The sequence below is a fragment of the Gracilinanus agilis genome, chromosome 3, assembly GCF_016433145.1.
Source record: "Gracilinanus agilis isolate LMUSP501 chromosome 3, AgileGrace, whole genome shotgun sequence".
NCBI lineage: Eukaryota > Metazoa > Chordata > Mammalia > Didelphimorphia > Didelphidae > Gracilinanus > Gracilinanus agilis.
The window spans coordinates 275,780,638-275,798,821 of record NC_058132.1 but is presented as its reverse complement, the minus strand read 5'-3'; the positions used below and the strand labels follow the sequence as shown (position 1 = coordinate 275,798,821).

The 18,184-nt window shown below is 35.3% G+C and overlaps 1 protein-coding gene across 1 annotated transcript in view; it reads left to right on the top strand.

Annotated features, from left to right (window-relative positions):
• The window catches only part of FMNL2 (formin like 2), a 421,529-nt gene that overhangs the window by 324,551 nt on the left and 78,794 nt on the right, over window positions 1–18,184 (top strand). The window contains exons 7-9 of the mRNA XM_044669873.1: window positions 10,560–10,668; window positions 12,698–12,774; window positions 15,236–15,329. Of these exons, the coding sequence (XP_044525808.1) occupies window positions 10,560–10,668; window positions 12,698–12,774; window positions 15,236–15,329 (280 nt within the window). The remainder of the gene's footprint in view (window positions 1–10,559; window positions 10,669–12,697; window positions 12,775–15,235; window positions 15,330–18,184) is intronic.

Genomic DNA, 18,184 nt, shown 5'->3' with positions numbered 1-18,184 from the left:
ATGGTAAGCATGATGGTAAGCCTGTAGTGTGATGTGATAGGCAAAGAAGTTAATTCAGTACATTTGGAGAGGCATACTTTTCAAGATTAAGGAGATGATAATCTCTCTATATTCTGTTCTAGTTGATTATGTCTGGGATATTGTGTTAGTCCTAGGTCTAGCAGTTTAAGAAAGATTATACTTCAGATCATCCAGCTTTTTAAAAACAATATTGATAGTTTTATCAATGACAAGAGTTTGTATTTGTGGATTTTGGTTTTTTTTTTTTTAAGATCAAATGCAAGTGGGAATGTTTAGCTTGAAGAAGAAAAGAATGAAGGAGAGAAGGGGAAACAGAGAGAAGATAGCTAAATCTAAGTTTTCTAAGGGTTGTCATGTGGGAAAGGGATTTGATTTTCTCTGCTTCACCCAGAAAGCAGAACCAGAAGCAGCATGGAAACTTCCAAGACACATTTGAGTGTCATGTCTACAAAAATGCCCTGATTAATAAAAGTAAAATGAACTGCCTCAAGGGCTGGTGGATTTGCCCTTTCGCAGATCTTCAGGCAGTGGGTAGAGTATATTGAATGAATACCTTATATAGGGGGCTTCCTTTGTGTGGTTTGGTTGGAGCAGTTTTACTATTGTGATTATTTCCAACTTTAGAATTCTGTGATTTTTTTTTAGATTACTTGAATTTTATCATGTGAAACATCTATAACAACATCTCAGTTAGTACCTCTTCTCTTTTCATTTTTAACCATTCATCTTTTCTATATTTATGCAGACATTTCCCTATTAGTATAGTTTTGGTCAATGTGTACTCTATTCTTTTTCTTTTCCTCATTTTACAGTATTTTGTTATTCATAAGATTATTTCTAAAGGCTTATCTTTTGTAAAGAAATTTATTCATGGCCAAACCTTGAACATCTATCTGTACTACAAAAGAACTCACATTAGCTGATTCAGACCAGTAGGGAACCATTTTATTTCCATAAGGCATCCAAAGAATGACTCTACAATTAAAATTATTTTCCCTTAAACTTGCTGGAAGTACAGAGAAGAGGGGGAATGGCAGCACTCAAGAGCAGTAAATGGAACCTAGTGTGCTCTTTTTTTCTTCTTGTTCTAACTAAATGTAAACTTCTAGAGCCACTTGGGAAAAATGACAAAGTTAGATTATGTGCCAGTTGCCTTTACAAATGGGTAAGCTATAGTGCCTATATATAGCTAACATTGCCAGCATGTTATCTAGTTTAGTTAAGCTAAAGGTGAGCATTTAAAAACCAACTGCTGGTGCCCCTTAATGAGGAATGGCCAATTGGAGAAACTTGGAGAAATTGAATCCTCTCAGTTTTTTGACTTTGCTTAACTAGATTCTGACATCTGTGGAAATCAGTGAATAGCTCCAGGAAGGACATACTGTAGTTAGTTTCACTTTAAACAATATGGTAACAGAACATAAACCAAGGTCAGTAGCTTACAACTCCTAGGCATTAATACTATGTACTGAGTCACCAACATTATTTCCTGTAGAGCGCAAGGCTTTGTAGAAGGTTTACTATTCAAATATTTAACTTAGTCTGATCATTACTTATAAAAAGTGGTGATGGTACAGCCTAAAGAGCAGGAGCATAAAGCCCAGGCTTATGTCTCCTTTAGAAGAAAGTATATACTAGTTTCATTTGGCTATGATGGCCTGTGGCTTTCAGAACAAAAATGGCTTGAACATATTTGGCCTGGAGTGATGGGTGTTATTTGATTCTTAGGTGAATTTCTAATCATTTATGAATTACTGTAGTGATTTCCAGTCCTTCCTGGCTGACACAAACTGACTCATATCCTTGATAAGGTATGAAATGGCTAACCAGCAATTCTCAGCTTGTTTCTTAGAAATTCATTTTTAAAATTGCTAATTGCTACATAAAACTCTGCGGGAGAAACCACACATAAGTCTGCAGATTCACAAAGGTCTTTAGATCTACAGTCAGTTAGGTATTTTGGGCAGGAGTTATTTTGGTAGGATTTGGTACTGAATTATTCCCAACAATTTTATCAGCTTACCAGCATTGCTTTGTCTGGGTACATCAGTGTCAACTCCCGTTGGAGGCAGGGGAAAAAGTATATTTACTATTCATCGCTTTAGCTGCCAAGAACCCTTTACTATGTTTTAATTTTACTTAAAATCAATCACCATGATATCATTGGCTCTTAAATATGAAATATTTCTAAATGATACCTCAAAAGAAATAATAATTATAACATCACACTTCCTGAATATAAAACAAATGCAGTAATAATCAAAATGCCACATTCTATACCTAAACCTAGGTCACACTTATCCACCAATAAATTCAACATCCCTGGGAGAAAATTAGGACACATACACAGAAACTCATTTCCTCAAGGCAACTCATCTAGCAAATTCAGACCTTGATAATCCTTAATCTCCTCAGTAACAGTATATAACACACAAGCTGTTTATTTGCTAACTGCTCTCCTTCTGGTCCTCATCACTGTCCTTCACAAATCTGTTCTTTTTTCTGTTTTTGAACTAATGAAACAGTGACAAGCTCTTTCAACTCAAAATTACCCATTTAAAAGGTCCTGAAATCATGTTTCTGTATTCTAATGAGAATCAGTTCCCTTAAACTAGAGAACATTAAAGCTTTTCCAGTTGGTTCTCTGTATAAGACTGTAGACAAGTTCAGCCAGTGCTTCACACAGCAAGATTCCGGACCACCCCTTCAACTCTTAACATCTTGTTATAGCAAAGAAGAGCTCATAGAAAAACTCCTGGTCGGCTTACTGAGCAGTGGAAAAAAGCTGATCCAACTCTTCATTCAACAGGGTTCTTCCTTGTCCAATAAGATGCAAGTCTTCATGTGATACCTCAGGGGGGTAGTAGAGAGCAATAACACAAACTAAGGCAAGTTCCACTATCTTCTAGCATGATCCATGCCTTTTACTCCACTAATATGACAAGGAATGACTCCCCTTCCTATCAGCCTACCACAAGCATAGCAGCTGAAACTTTTCTATCTGTTTATTCTCCTTGTTTTTGAAATTAGCTCCGTCACAGCTGTCTCTTCTGCTGGCTGGTTTCTTCCCTCTTAATGTCTTAAATCAAAGGTTCTGAGAGTCTCCCTTGTGAGGTAAAACTAATCAAATCCAACTGTCAATTATGAGACCTATAGCTTTATTAAATCTTCCATAGTCTCCAACCTTATTTGACTTACCACTTTGTCACTTCTTGTCTCTCAAACATGAAAAACAATGACATATAAATGAGCCAAGAGACTATAGTGCCCTGCAGCCTCGGTCATTTCTCTGCCCTCAAACAGTTCCTCCCTGCTTATTCATCTGAAGGACAACTCTCTATTTCTCCTCCTACCAATTTGTGTTTCTTTACATATGGATTTTGTCAGGATTTCATATACACAAGTTCTTTTTCTTCCCCTTTTCAGCAACCAAACTATTCACATATGAAAGGGACAGTACTGAACATTAGAAAATTCCAACACTATGTTTCATTACTTTTGAACAGGGATTTTGTGTCATGAATTCTTTTGGGAATCTAGTGAATCCTCTCAATCCCATTCCAGAATAGTGCCATAAAATATATAAGATTACAAATGAAACCAATCATATTGAAATATGATTTTCCCCCTTCTAATAAAAGTTTATAGACCCCACCTGAATTGTATCCCTTACAAAAATAACATTTGTCTATAAACTTAGGCCAATATAGATTAATGTAGGATTATAAACAGATGAGTTAAATAATTCTTGTATCTTTAAAAAAATTTGTATGTTTAAAAAATCTTGATGTTTAAAGGTATTCCAAGGTATTGATCACAGTGTATTAGAGCAATAATGAGAAAACGGAATGTTCCTCTTCTACCACTGTTTATATATAAGTCTGATGAAAGCAGGGATATGCTGGAACCAGCTTGATTGTTAAATTTTCAGTGTGAGTATTTATACCACGGAAACTAGCATATGCTACAAATCAAGGCTTGATTTATTGTTTTGGTAATTATGTAGACTTCAGGAAGTGATGGAGAAAATGTTAATAATGTAGATCATGCTTAAAAGTGTATCATATATACCCTGCTTTCCTTCTCTCCCACCTAAACTGATTGTTAAACATTTTCCCACATCCCTCTGTACAAAAGTCGAGGGATTTTAATTAGAATTTGAGCAAAATCAGACATACTTTCTTCCCTCTCTTCATGGTAAGTCCTCCCCCACCCCCATACAAGTATGACATCCGTTAATACCAATATACTTATCATTTCTATCATATTTCATACCCCTACACATAGTTGGAATATCTTTGACTAATCTAGATCCTATACTTTCTTCAAGGCTCAGAGCCATTTCTTCCATAAAATCTTTGACATATTCAGTTTGTAATTTTCTCTTCTTCATATTCCTAATCCCATGATTTCAGATTTAATTTGTGTCATTCTACCTCTGTCTAATAATCTTGCCTTGTTCTCTAGCTTGTTGATTCCATTAATTCTACCATTGTTTATAAAACCCTACCTGCATAGGCATAGTTGGGATTGGTGAAGACTCATAAATCAGGATGTCCATTTTGTCTCTACAGTTAGATTGCAAATATCTCAAGGGCAAAAATTATATATTCTATGTCTTTCCCACTTCCCTCCGAGTTCAGCACAGTGTTAGGGCCATAGCAAGTGCTTAATGCATACTCACAGGACTTGCTTACTTGATCAAAAGATTTGATGGTTGTGACTTTGCCACAGTTGTTGGAAGTTGGCATAAAAATAGTAGATAAGGGTGCTTCTGAGTTCCCTGTCTACATAGATAGATGCTTGGTTGCAGTGAATTGTTCCCATTGAGTATTTCACAAGATCCCAATTCTGCTGAAGCATGTGGAGGGCTACCTGTTATAAACCACTGGTATAGTGAAACATGATGGCAATGGAGCATGGGGACATTATGCAAGAGAATTGAAATTAAAACATCACTATTAAAAAAACCAGAATAATCTTAAAGAGGGTAGTTAATTAAAGGAAATAAACAAAATACACAATGGCTGTCACTGAAGAAACTATGCCCTCTGAGTAGAAGTGATATATATTCCTCATACCATTGCAATAGTCTGTGAAATCTAGCTTGCTGGATTTAATGAGGTCCCAATTGAGTGTCCCTTGGAGACAATTTATTTGTCCAGAAAGAAAGATTACTGGCATTTAATTGAGACACTTTTCTATGGGTTGGGGGAGGGAGGATGCTTTTAGAATAAGAATTGCCAAATATAATTCAGATTTTCTACTGATGTACTAGATATGAAACTGGCCTTGAAGCCAGAAGGACCTGAGTTCAAGTCCTAAGTCTGACACATATTAGATGTGTGACTCTGGGCAGGGGAATTTCCTCTTCCAGGAATTCCTTATACCAAAGAAATCACATGTCCGGTCCCTGTCCAATTCTTTGTCATATGACTAGTGAGAAACAATTTACTGGAAAAGATTCTTTAAAATAACATTTTGTATCATTAAGAAGAAACAAGATTAGTGGGTCTGATCAGAAACAAGTAGCTTCCTCTCTCTAGAGAGAAAATCACAAAGGAATCTGAGCAGGGCCCTTTGTGTTTCAAATATAAAATGGTCCCTTAGAGCTGCTAAGTAAATTCATCTTTTTGCCTTCTGACACCAAATGCAGAAAAACTGTTACTACTGGCAAACCAAGCTTCCATAGTGGTAGAAATAATCAGTGGCTAGGAAAAAAATAACACCCATAAATAGCTAAAGAAAACAGTTATTTCTATATGACTAGAAATAAACGCTTTAGAAAGGAATATGTTTGTTCATGTAATTGTAGGCAGCAAGGTTTTCACATGAGAACTTGATTGGCGACTGGTATGTCAAGTTCTCATCCTGCTTTTTTTTCCCCCAAAATCCTGCATTCTGCCTAACTCAGTAGAGACCAACAACTGGAGAGGGGAAATAGTCTCATCTAAATAATAGAGTACACTTGAAAATACTTGGCCTTGGTGTTTTTTTGGCATTCAAGTATCATTTTTAAGTAAACCACTGTTTATTGATGTTTTTAATTTTATTTGCTCTGACCCTTTCCACCCCATCTCCTCCTCTAATGCTTTAATTCCCTGTAATTTCGCTCAGGTGCCACTTTTCCTGAACTCTCCAGCTATTGATAACTTCTCTCTGCCCCGCAAATAATTTGGGTTGGCTTTGTGTGGTCATGTATGTCATTTCCTTCTAGTAGACTCCAGGCTGCCTGAGGGCAGAGACTGTTTTCTTTTTAGTCTTTGTTTCTCTGGTGCTTAGCACAGTGTCTCACATTTAGTAGGTGTTTCATCAATGCTTATTCAATGAGGTTAACTTCCCCATCTTCACATAACTGGTATGTTTCTGAATCCCTAATCCTAGCTCTACTTGACTCCAAGACTAACACTGTATCCATTATGTCAGACTTCCTTTCTCCATTGTGTGTACCTGCCTGCTCTATTCATTGGTATACACACACACACACACACCTGTACAAACACATGCACATCAGGGAGAATGCATGTGTGAAGTAATGAAACTGATTTGTCTGAGTGGGTAATAGAATCAACTTTTATTACTTAATAGTTATATTTTGTGCTTATAGGATGTAGTAACCTCTTAAATATTTACATTAACAATTATTCATATGAATGTAACATATAGTATATTTTAAGTGATAGGATATAAGGACCAGATCTAGAATTTCTTTGATATTAGAAATCTCTAAATGAGGAAGTTCTTGCTATCAATCCAGATTTACATCTTTTTTTTTTGATAATGCAGTTAAAAACATTTTAGAAAATTACTTTTTTAGAAATTTTTTTTCAGTTCCAAAATTTCTCCCTCTTTCCAGGCCTTCCACTATCTATTGAGAATGCAAATAATATGATACCCAATATACATGAAGTAATGCAAAATATATTATCCATGTAGAAAAAAAAGAAAAAGAAAGAAAGTGTGAATAATATAGAAACAGGTATCAAGTAATAACACTTGTATAACCCAGTGGAATTGCTTGTCAGCTGTGGGAGTAGGGAGGGAAAGAAAATGAATCATGTAAACATGGGAAAATATTTAAAAATAGAGTTTAAGATAAGAAAAATAAAGAAAGTGGTTAAAAATTTGTTTCAGTCTGTACTAAGAGTTTGCCATTTATCCTTGGAAGTGCATCACATTTTCATCATGAGTCCTTTGGAATTTTCATGTTTCATTGTAGTGATAAGAGAAGCCAAGTCTTTCACAGTTGATTATTGTTACAACAGTATTCTCCTAATTGTGCTCTCTTCATTTTGCATCAGCTTATGTCTTCTCAGTTTTTTTTCTAAAACCACCCCCTTCATCACATCTTACAACACAATAGTATTTCATCACAATCATAAACCATAACTGGTTCAGCCATTTCCCAATTATTGGGCATCCCCTCAATTCCCACTAAAAAAGTTGCTATAAATATTTTTATGTGTCTCCTTTTCCTTTTCTTTTGACCTCTTTTGGAATATAGGCCTAGTTCATTCCCTGAGTCAAAGGGTAGGCAGAGTTTTAGAGCCTTTAGAGCAGAGTTCCAAATTGTTTTTCAGAATGGTTGAGCCTGCGCAACTTGAGAGTCTAAAAGATTTGCATGGAACTTAAGTGACCTGTCCCAAATCACATAGCAAGTATGTGTCAAAACTGGGATTTAAACCAAGGTCAACTTGGCTTCAAGGCCAGTTCTCCATAAGCCACATAACCATATCTTTCTATTTTGAATAATATAAGAAATATAGGTGGGAATAGCTGACTACTGATATCAATGGAAGTATTTTATTTAAACGTAATTTTTGTGGGATTATACTGGTTAAATAGTTTTGCAAGAGTTTTCATCATTACATAAATTATAGAAATTTTAATTTGAACATATAAATTATAAGGCCATGCAGGTATGACTTACTAATCCTTTAGAATCTTTACAAACACATTGTGGCTTTATAAAAAAGGTTCTTATTGCACATACATCCCAAGTATTGGGTAGATGGAACTGCAATAAAGAAAGGAAAGAAAATACTACAGCCCTCATAGTTATTACGTGAATTGCTTAATTGCTAGGAAAGACCACAAAATATACTAGCTTGTTCCACTTGCTGAAATAATTAATATTTATACAGAAGGATTGTAAATGAAACTTTGTAGGGTGGTGTATCTTGGGTTTCTAGATGAGTTTTTATACATTGTTAAATTCATTTTCAGCTTTTATGGCTGAAGATGGGAGAGTTTCACAATTGGACTTGACTTTTATTGAAAATGTATTTTTGGAGACCTTTTGTTAAAGTGGCAAGAAATGTTTTCAGTCAGAGAAATGAAGACTCTCTCACTAGTACATTGTTTGTTATGTAATTAAGGATTGAGTATAACTAGGAAATAAATACTGAGGAAAACAAACAAAAAAGAAAACAGGATAAAAGTAGGGGGAAAAGGGAAACCTAACTTGTAGGCAGATTAAACATAGCTGGATCAGATTGGCAACACGGATATTGTTTAAAGAAGTAATAGTTTCTGTGAGACTTCTAAGAAATATGTTACCAATTGTACTGTGGCTTTGTTACAGTGAAATGATACTTGTATTTTAAGGTTAAATATTGCTAGTGACTTCGTTAATATGCAAATTGAAACTTTTTAAATCACAGTAACACATGAAATAAATCATAATATAATTGGTGAAATTTGGAAATCTTGTTTTCGAATTCTGTCCTGGGCCCCTCTGTGTACATCTAATATTTATTTTTTATTTGTTCATATTCATTTTTTAATTAATTAGTTAAGAATATTTTTCTGTGGTTAGATGATTCATGTTCTTTCCCTCCCTCCTCCCTCCTGATAGCTGATGAGCTATTCCATTGGGTTATACATGTATCATTGTTCAAAACCTATTTTCATATTATTCATATTTGCAATAGAGTGATCATTTGAAGCCAAAATCCCCAATCATATACCCATTGAACCATGTGATCAATCATATTGGCTAATCTCCTAGGTATGAGGTGGTACCTCAGAGTTCTTTTGACTTGATTTCTCTAATCAGGAGAGATTTAGAACACTTTTTCATGTGCTTGTTGATAGTTTTGATTACTTCATCTGAAAACTGCCTATTCATATCCCTTGACCATTTATCAGTTGGGGAATAATGGCTTGATTTTTTTGTACAATTGACTTAGCTCCTAATAAATTTGAGAAATGAGACCTTTGTCAGAGGTTTTTGTTATAAAGTTTTTTCCCAGTTTGTTGCTTCCCTTCTAATTTTGGTCGCACTGCTTTTTTTGGTACAAAACCTTTTTAGTTTAATGTAATCAAAATTATTCATTTTACATTTTGTAATATTCTCTGTCTCTTACTTGGTCTTAAATTCTTTCCTTTCCCATAGATTTGACAGGAATACTATTCTATGTCCACCTAATTTACTTATAATTTCCCTCTTTATATTTAAGTCATTTACCTATTCTGAATTTATCTTGGTATAGAGTATACCTAGCAATTAAAATGGGTAATTGTGATACATGGTACCTAGAGAGTTCTGTTTGTGCAACAGCATCAACAAGATCATCGGCTAGGCTATTTTTCTCTAAGATGTCCAAATAATGAAAAGTTTCACGTTGTAAATGATAAAGAATTAAGTCCAGTATTAAACCTCTTAACTTAGTATTAAAAAGCATGGGCAAATCAATCTCTCTCTTTCTCTCTCTCTCTCCCTCTTCCTCTCCCTGCTTCTCTTTCTTCCCTTCCTTTCCCTTTCATCCTGTTCTCTCTCTCTCCTTTTTCCCTTCTCTTTCTCCCTCTCTCACACATACACATATTCCATATTTCATCCAAGATTCTGCTACTGTACCTGGGTTTAGGTGAGTGACTGCCCCAAGAATCATTTGCACAGTGTTAAGAATTCAGGGGTCTGGCATCATTAAGTGTTTGGTCCTGCCTGAATGTGCTGTTTTGCTTAGGTCTGCAGTAGCACAGCAGGAGCTTCTGGATGGCACGGATGGCAAGTTTGGATGTGAATGCCGGGTTCAAGATGTGCCATGTGTTCAAAGAGTGATAGAGTCACAAAGCTATTGCCTTTACTGCCTCTCACCTCTTTGCTGCATTTAAGATGGCATGCATCTTGCCTCAAGTCACTTCTGCAAAGCTAATGTGTAGTCTATTCATTAGGAACCAGTAGTTGTCAAACATTTCTCATGTGGGTCTTTAGGCTTCTTGCATCCATTGAATGTGTACCATCAGTGTAGCATCCTTGTGCATAACCAACTGAGCATGTCAAGGTGTTGAGCCATTATGTCAAACAACACAGGTGTTACAGTTTGAAAGAAGGCTTTGTGATGGCCATTCTTGCATTGGTATTTTTGCACTTAGTACTTGTTTTGCACTGGGCACTGGGAGAATCCTATAATGTATGTTATGAAAACTAGTCTTTAGCTGGCAAAAAGTAGGGAAAATTCACTTTTGAAAGTCCCATATCCTCTAGCAATTGGAAATGGTCTGTTGTTTATAAAAGTTGTCCTTTTCAATTGCAGCTATAATACTTTGCCAAGCAGAAGAACTCTGAAAAATTCAAGATTAGTGAGTAAAAAAGATGATGTTCACGTCTGTATCATGTGTTTACGTGCCATCATGAATTACCAGGTATGTATTCCTATTTCAGGAACTCTTGCTAAGTTAGTTTGTTCCCCCCTTGCCCAAAGGTCCTCTTTGACCCTGTAGATAAATTGAACCCAAACCGTATTTTTATTTTCTTCTTATATTATCTCCATTTTAATGTCCCCAAATTCCCAATTTGATATTATGGTCAGAAAGAAAATTCTAATGACATAAGAGGTTAAATTTGGTGTCACATACAATAGTGGAGAAGTCAAAACGAAACAATTATATACAAATAAAATACAGCTAGGATAAATTGGGTATTATCAAAAAAAGAGAAAGCATCAGTGTGTTAGGTAAATCAGGAAAGACTTTTCATAGAAGAAACCAGTGAAACTGGGAAGTAGATATGAGGGGGAAGATTATCCCAGGAATGGGGAACAACAGCTAGGGAAAATGCCCAGTGCTGGAAGATGAAGTGTCTTGTGCAAGAAATTTCAAGGAGTCTAAGGTTACTGGATCACAGAGTGCTTGGAGGGTGGAGGATTAATAGGAAATTAAACTCAAAAAAGTAAAAAGGGGCAAGGTTATAAAAGACTTTGAATGCCAAATAGAATAGTTAGCACAAAGAATTCAGACTCTTTGGGGGAAATTTAATAGAAAGTGTGATGTAAAACCAAGAACTCATATCCAGCAACTGAGGGCCAAGCAGGAGTCAAGAGTGTAGATTAGGCCCTCCTGGAAGAACTAAGCAAGTGTCAGTCTTAAGTAGATACCTCGGGGTGAGTATCTAAAGACACAAACTAGGCAGGGGAACCTCGCTGGAGTGCATGAGTAGGTTTAATTTCTATAGATATAGAATGGGCAACAGGGCACTGGCAGAAATGATTTCCAAGTGGAAGGACAGAGGTTAGGACTGTAGGATTTAAGTCAGACATAAGATAACAGGCAGTGAAGTGTGTTGGCTTAGGCATATTGTAAACATCATATGAATCCAGAAGCAAGGTATTCACCTTCATACCTGTGCTGAAGGGCATTGCTGCTCCCTAATCAAGGGAAGGTTTTCCATAGATGGTTGTAGCTACATCTCAGCAAGTCTCTACACTTCCAACAGGCAGAAACAATATGCTATGTCATCCTAAAAGGTATGAGTAAGATCTTTTAGTAACAGGGAGCTAGGATTATCTAACTTTTTTTCCTGGCTTATACAGTGATGTGATATAATCAGTCATTGGTTCTTTAGAAATATGTAATTGTCATTAATGGCAAACTGATGGCATCAAATTGAAACTCCACTGAAAGGTAAATATGAAAGATTTATCAGGAAACAAGTTAAACACTTATTAAGGACTAGCAAAAGTGAAAACAAAGAGGAAAAAAGAAGGCGTTCTGATAAAATGAAGGAAGATAAAATAGCTGTAACAAAACATTAGGACTGATGCCATTAGCTGTTTATAGAACATCTTTTTGCCTTAATTTATCCATGTATACAAAAAAGCGATGCTCAAAGCCATGTTACTATAATTACTATAAAGGATGACTATATGAGGAATTGATGACTACATGATGACAAAAGGAGTTAGAATTCAACAACCTGGTTACAGCTGGGTAGCACAGTAGATAGAGCATCAGGCCCAGAATTGAGAGGACCTAGATTCATATCTTACTTCAAATACTTTCTGGATGTGTGTGCCCTTGCACAAGTGACTTAAGCTATATTGCCTAGACCTTGTGGTTGTTCAGACTTAGAATTCATACTGAGATAAGAGGTAAGAATTAAAAAAAAAAAAAAAGGATTCAACAATCTATGTCTATGATTAACTAGTGATAACTTCCCAGTCCCCTGGCTAATTCTGTGATTTGGCCAGAATATTATTAATCATTCAAAAGTTACTGATGTTATAGAATGTTTATAGAAAGTATTAAAAGTTGCCAGATCCAGTGTTTAGATATTCTGCTTGTGATTTCCATGGAAACAGATGAGGTTTAAAATGTTTAAATTAAAACATAAACAAAAACATTTGGTAACCCCTAAACAACTACAAATGTTCTGTTTTTTTTCTGTTAATTTCAGTACGGCTTCAACATGGTCATGTCACATCCACACGCTGTTAATGAAATTGCACTAAGTTTGAACAACAAAAACCCTAGGTAAGATTATTTTATGATATAGAAAACTAATGCAAACTAATTAAGTCATATACTTAACCTCAATTTCATCTGGTTAGATTATGGAACCCACCTAGGTTTCTCTCTGAAATGAAACATGATACTAGAGGTCTAAGAATTTTTATTGTAGCAATTTCATATCACACATATGAATGGTGGCATGCTAACTTTTAGATCTCATCAGCTTTCATTGCTTGATAGGCCTGCCTTCTATTATTTTCATCTTCAAGTCTGATGGATGAGGTGGGGATAGCTAAGAATAACACATTGATAGAATCGTGGGAACTTCTATTACCTACCTTTAGTATATGCCATCACTCAATAGCAAAAACTAAACAGGAATATTTTTACTCTCTTCCTCCTACTACATCACCCTGAGACTCTTGATTTTTAATATTAAGGTTATTCCAGAAAATCTGTGTGTAATAATTTTTATTAGGACTGGAAACTAGAATTATGTATCTTAAGTTTTGAACCTTGAAAAGCAGAAGGAAGTTATATCCTTCTAGTTTGTCTTCAAAGTGCATGTGTATGTATTCATATCAATATGTATAACATTGTATTTAAGTATATATCCAGAGAGAGAGAGAGAGATATCATCACATGCTTCAGTAATCAGTGACCATTGCTAGGCATATTCTTTTCATCAGTAAATACACATATGTATGTATGCATGTGTGTTTTGATGAAAGGCAGCATAAAATAATGGTCTTGAAGCAAAGAAAACTGGGGTTCAAGTCCCTCCTTTGAAACATATTAGCTATATTACCTTGCGCAAATCATTCAGTCTGAATTGTGCTTTTGGCAACTCTTGAAAACAGTAAATGTAGAGAAGGTGTTAATGTGCATTAGGTGTGAAAACACCTTAGCATTCTCTATATAAATGAAATCAGAGCTCCATTTGCTATCCTTATCCCTATGTCTGTTATACACAATGCATGTGTGTATGTTCATATGTATGCGTGTATATATGTTAAAACATATATGTTTGAAATTCATATGAATGTGTTCTTAAATCACAGATTATCTCCAGAAGTTCCTTTATTATTTACTTCAAAGTTGCCCCAGCTGAATATTTTATGTTTTCTAGTTACAGTCTATTTGTTGTCACTTTTTAAAAAACAGACAGACAGAAAGATAGACAGACAAAAGATAGATAGATAGATAGATAGATAGATAGATAGATAGATAGATAGATAGATAGACAGACAGACAGATAGATCATATGCCTAAGAACTCTTCTGCCCCCTGAAGAATCTAATTTGAAATTATATCCTTTCCAATTGGATCACCATTTTTTTATTTCAAGGGATGGGAGCTCTGATAGTTGGCAGATTAACTTCCTTGGTCTATATTAAAATTAAGTATAATCCTGTTGATATGTCCTTACCTTCTATGGCCAAAATTCCTTTATTGTTCAGGACTTTCTGTCACAAAGTGCTATGCTGGGCCCTTTCTCTAAGGGATGCTCTGCTGGACTATACCCTGACAATAACAGTTGGCATATAATACACCCATGTTGTATTTTACTTTGAAAGTTTAGAAATCTTTCATCCCAAGTTTTCCTTCCAATAATATTTTCAGATGTAGTTTTTATTTTTGTTTCTGGGGAACAGCAAAAATATCCCTATATTAGCACAGCTGTTATTCTGCTAGTTCCAGATCCCCTACATAGAGAGGGAGAGTATGCTTGTTACAAACTCACATTGTCATAAAGGATTTATTCAGAGCCATCAGCAAATGAGCACGTTTTAAGCATTAGGACACTTATTTAATTTGATTTTGAACTTTTTAGACAAATGAAATAGTTTTGTTTCCATAGCATGGGGAAAATATTTAACCAATGATCTCTTATCCTAATGTTTCCAAATTTCCTACTTCATTCAACTCATAATTTTTTTAAGCCAAGCAGAACCATTAACACTCAGCATCAAAGGTGGTAAATAATGTCCTTCCCCAGAGTTTAATAGAGATTGTAATCTTTTCTTAATTTTTCATTAGTATTTAATTTCTGTATTAGTGAAAATGGGGAGAACCTGTCAAATATGCCATAAATTTGCTATCTTAGACAAATCATAGCAAGAGTTATAAGCTAGTAAAAATGTAAAATATAGGGGGCAGCTGGGTAGCTCAGTGGATTGAGAGCCAGGCCTAGAGATGGGAGGTCCTAGGTTCAAATCCGGCCTCAGACACTTCCCATCTGTGTGACCCTGGGCAAGTCACTTGACCCCCATTGCCCACCCTTACCACTCTTCCACCTATAAGTCAATACACAGAAGTTAAGGGTTTAAAATTTAAAAAAAATGAATAAATATAGATGGTTGATATGTGTATTTAAAAAAAATGTAAAATATATACAGGGCACAAAAATGTATTTCTCACCCCTCCCTCCATTTTTCCAAGGAAGATCTAATTGATCATGGTCTTATTCTTGTTTTGACAGAACAAAAGCCCTGGTCTTAGAACTGTTGGCAGCTGTTTGTCTTGTAAGAGGAGGGCATGAAATCATTTTATCAGCATTTGATAACTTTAAAGAGGTAAGAGATTCCAAATTTGAAGTACAGAATGTGCTTGCAACAATTTCTTTTAAATATGAACAGTCCTAAACAGTTTTTCTTTTTCCTTGCTCTGAAAATTAAAGAATATGATAATTTTTACAGTATTCCTCAGAGGGAAAAGACATCTTGGAGAGAGCAATGAAATGTTTTTGATTCCTAGTTTTTAGACTTCAGACATGATTCCAAATGGCTGTATTATTAACATATTTTCAGGTGGCATGAGAATAGATTAACCCATCTGATGTATGTGTCTTTCATTAGGACCCATATTGGTGGCCCACTCTATAAAATTTTACAAGCCCTTTTCATCATTGCTAAATTATCAGACAGTATTTATTATGTGATCTTGCTGAGTATTGGACAAAATGAATAAAATAAACAGTTCCTGATTTTAGGAGCTTATAATTTAAAACAGGTGACCTTTTCATGAGCAAGCTATAAGAAAGTGGGCATGTATGAGTAAGAATAGAGACTTTGAAAAATAGTTCAATGCAGAAGACTTCATACTAATAATGGCCTTACAAAGAAGCATGGTTTATATTCCTCATAGATAATTGCAAATAAAAGCGGCATTCATAGTCATAGTTTAGTATTTGGTAATATAGGTCCATAGGATACTTAAATTCTGGAGTCTGCCTCAAGTCTTCAGTGTGACTCAATCACTGCAAGTTCAGACTAAGAGTATATCTTGAGGTCCCAAATCATTCTAGAGTTGTCCCTTTTGCTCCATTAAACCCTGTCAGAGCTAGGATGGTGGTCCCAGAAAACAGAAATTACCTCTAGCTAGTAGGTTTCATGTTGCCTTCATCTCTTTCCTATGTAGAAGGTACTCATCGGTCTACTCAGAAAGATTTTGGATCAAGAACTAATTTGAAAAACAAAACATAACAAAACCCTGATCTGAGTGGATCACAAACCCTGAGTATTATGTCATGAACCTAGAAGGAGTCCATCTATTCAGAACTTCTTTGGAATGGAAATTGGTCTTAGCTTGGACTTGACTTCCCAGCCTAGATGAAGATGCCCCCAGGGTCTCCTTAGTTTGGCCTTATATGAATGAGCATATACTAAGAATATTATACAGTACGTGATAATACTGTGCTTAGTCCTGGATGCAGATACAAGCAGTGCATGCTCTCAAGAAGCTCACATTCTGATAAGAGAAGACAACAGATAATCTAGTAAGGGGGATATGTACATGGTTTGGGAATGCCTTGGAAGTGATATGGAGACCTGGTTCTGGTCAGAATAAAGTGAAAATTCACCTATCAAAGCCCAAGTTTCCAGTGACAGAAGTTCTAAATTCTAAAAGCAAGCAACTATTTATTAAATGCCTTCTGATTGTCTAGGTGCTAAGAATATAAAGACAAATCATTCCCAGACCCTAATGAGCTTACATATCCTTAGAGCATTGAGATATTGGACTTGAGAGCTTCACAGTTAATGGTTAATATTAAGGCTTCAGTGTAGAAGAAGAGTAGGAGTAGAAAGGGGGCCAAATGATCCAGTGCTGTTCATAGTGATAAAATGTGGCTGACTATTCTGCTTTTTAAATGGTTAGCTTGGTATATTGCATTTTTTGGTTGGAGATGTGGAAATAAAAAGTATGATAATAAAACTGCTTCAAGAGTCCAAGTGAAGTCCAAATAGCAAACCTGTCTCAGGAAGTAACCAATGAATTGAACTCAACTCTAGAATAACCTTAGGAAGAAAACTCCCATTTTCCAATAAAGAATCACAAAAAATGTCCTTAAATTGATGCCTCAGCTTCTAACAAAACATTCTGAGCCAAAAATATATATGTGGAGAAAGAAGGTGGTGTGTATACCTAACATACCTCCTCAATTCTTAAAAAACTAGAAAAAATGAGACTTTAAAATATCACAAACCAAGTGCTCTCTGCTCTGGAAACACTTGCTACATAACTACTTCAGTTCCATGTCATGATTCTCTTTGTTGCTTGAGTTTTGATAAGCTATAGAGAAAATTGTGGTCTGCAAACTTAGTAACTACAGAGAGGAAATATTGTTGACATGATTTTGCTAACTTAGAAAATAGCAGTTAATCCTGTCTCTTGACATGAGCATTATAAAGGATTTCCACTGTATATTATCTAACTTTATCTATATCTAACAACCCTATAGGACAGATTATATTCTTAGATAAGAAAATAATCCTAAAAACCCTTGTGGATTTTGAGATACTGAATTAAATTCACATCATCTATTGGACAGTCTGGGTGTTTGTTTTTGTTGTTGTTGTTTTCTTGAAATCATACACTCCTAAATACACTATGACTCATTTCAATAATCACATGTAAATGCAGATTTTTTGATACTGATCTTCCTTGGACTAAGTATTTGAATCTAAAAGAAGCTATTCCTTCCAAGTGAAAGATATGGACAGAACTTAATTCTGTAAGAGTTCTTAATTTCCAGTAACTCTGAACTTTTGTAGAAGTGTGCACCGAGAAAGAGAATAATGTTGACTTTTAAGAATGAAGGCAGAAAATAAAGCACTTCATTAAGGAACTCAGCATGTGGATACAAGTGAGATGCTCATTTCATTTCAGCCCATTTTTTCCTAGCTTTTTATTTTTTTATTTATTGATTTTTCATTTGGAAATGTCTGTGTCATTTCTAAAACTTTTCAAAGAATCTTTATATCATTTTCCTTTAAAGTCCCTTTCATGGCGGTAATGAAATGTTCATTAAGCCCTTTTAACAAAGGGATGACATGTATATCTGGCTTTGATTGGCTTGAAGTGCTAGATCCAAGTTATTCCTTATCAGGAAAAGTTATATAGCAGTATTTCCTAACCCAGCTCAGTATTT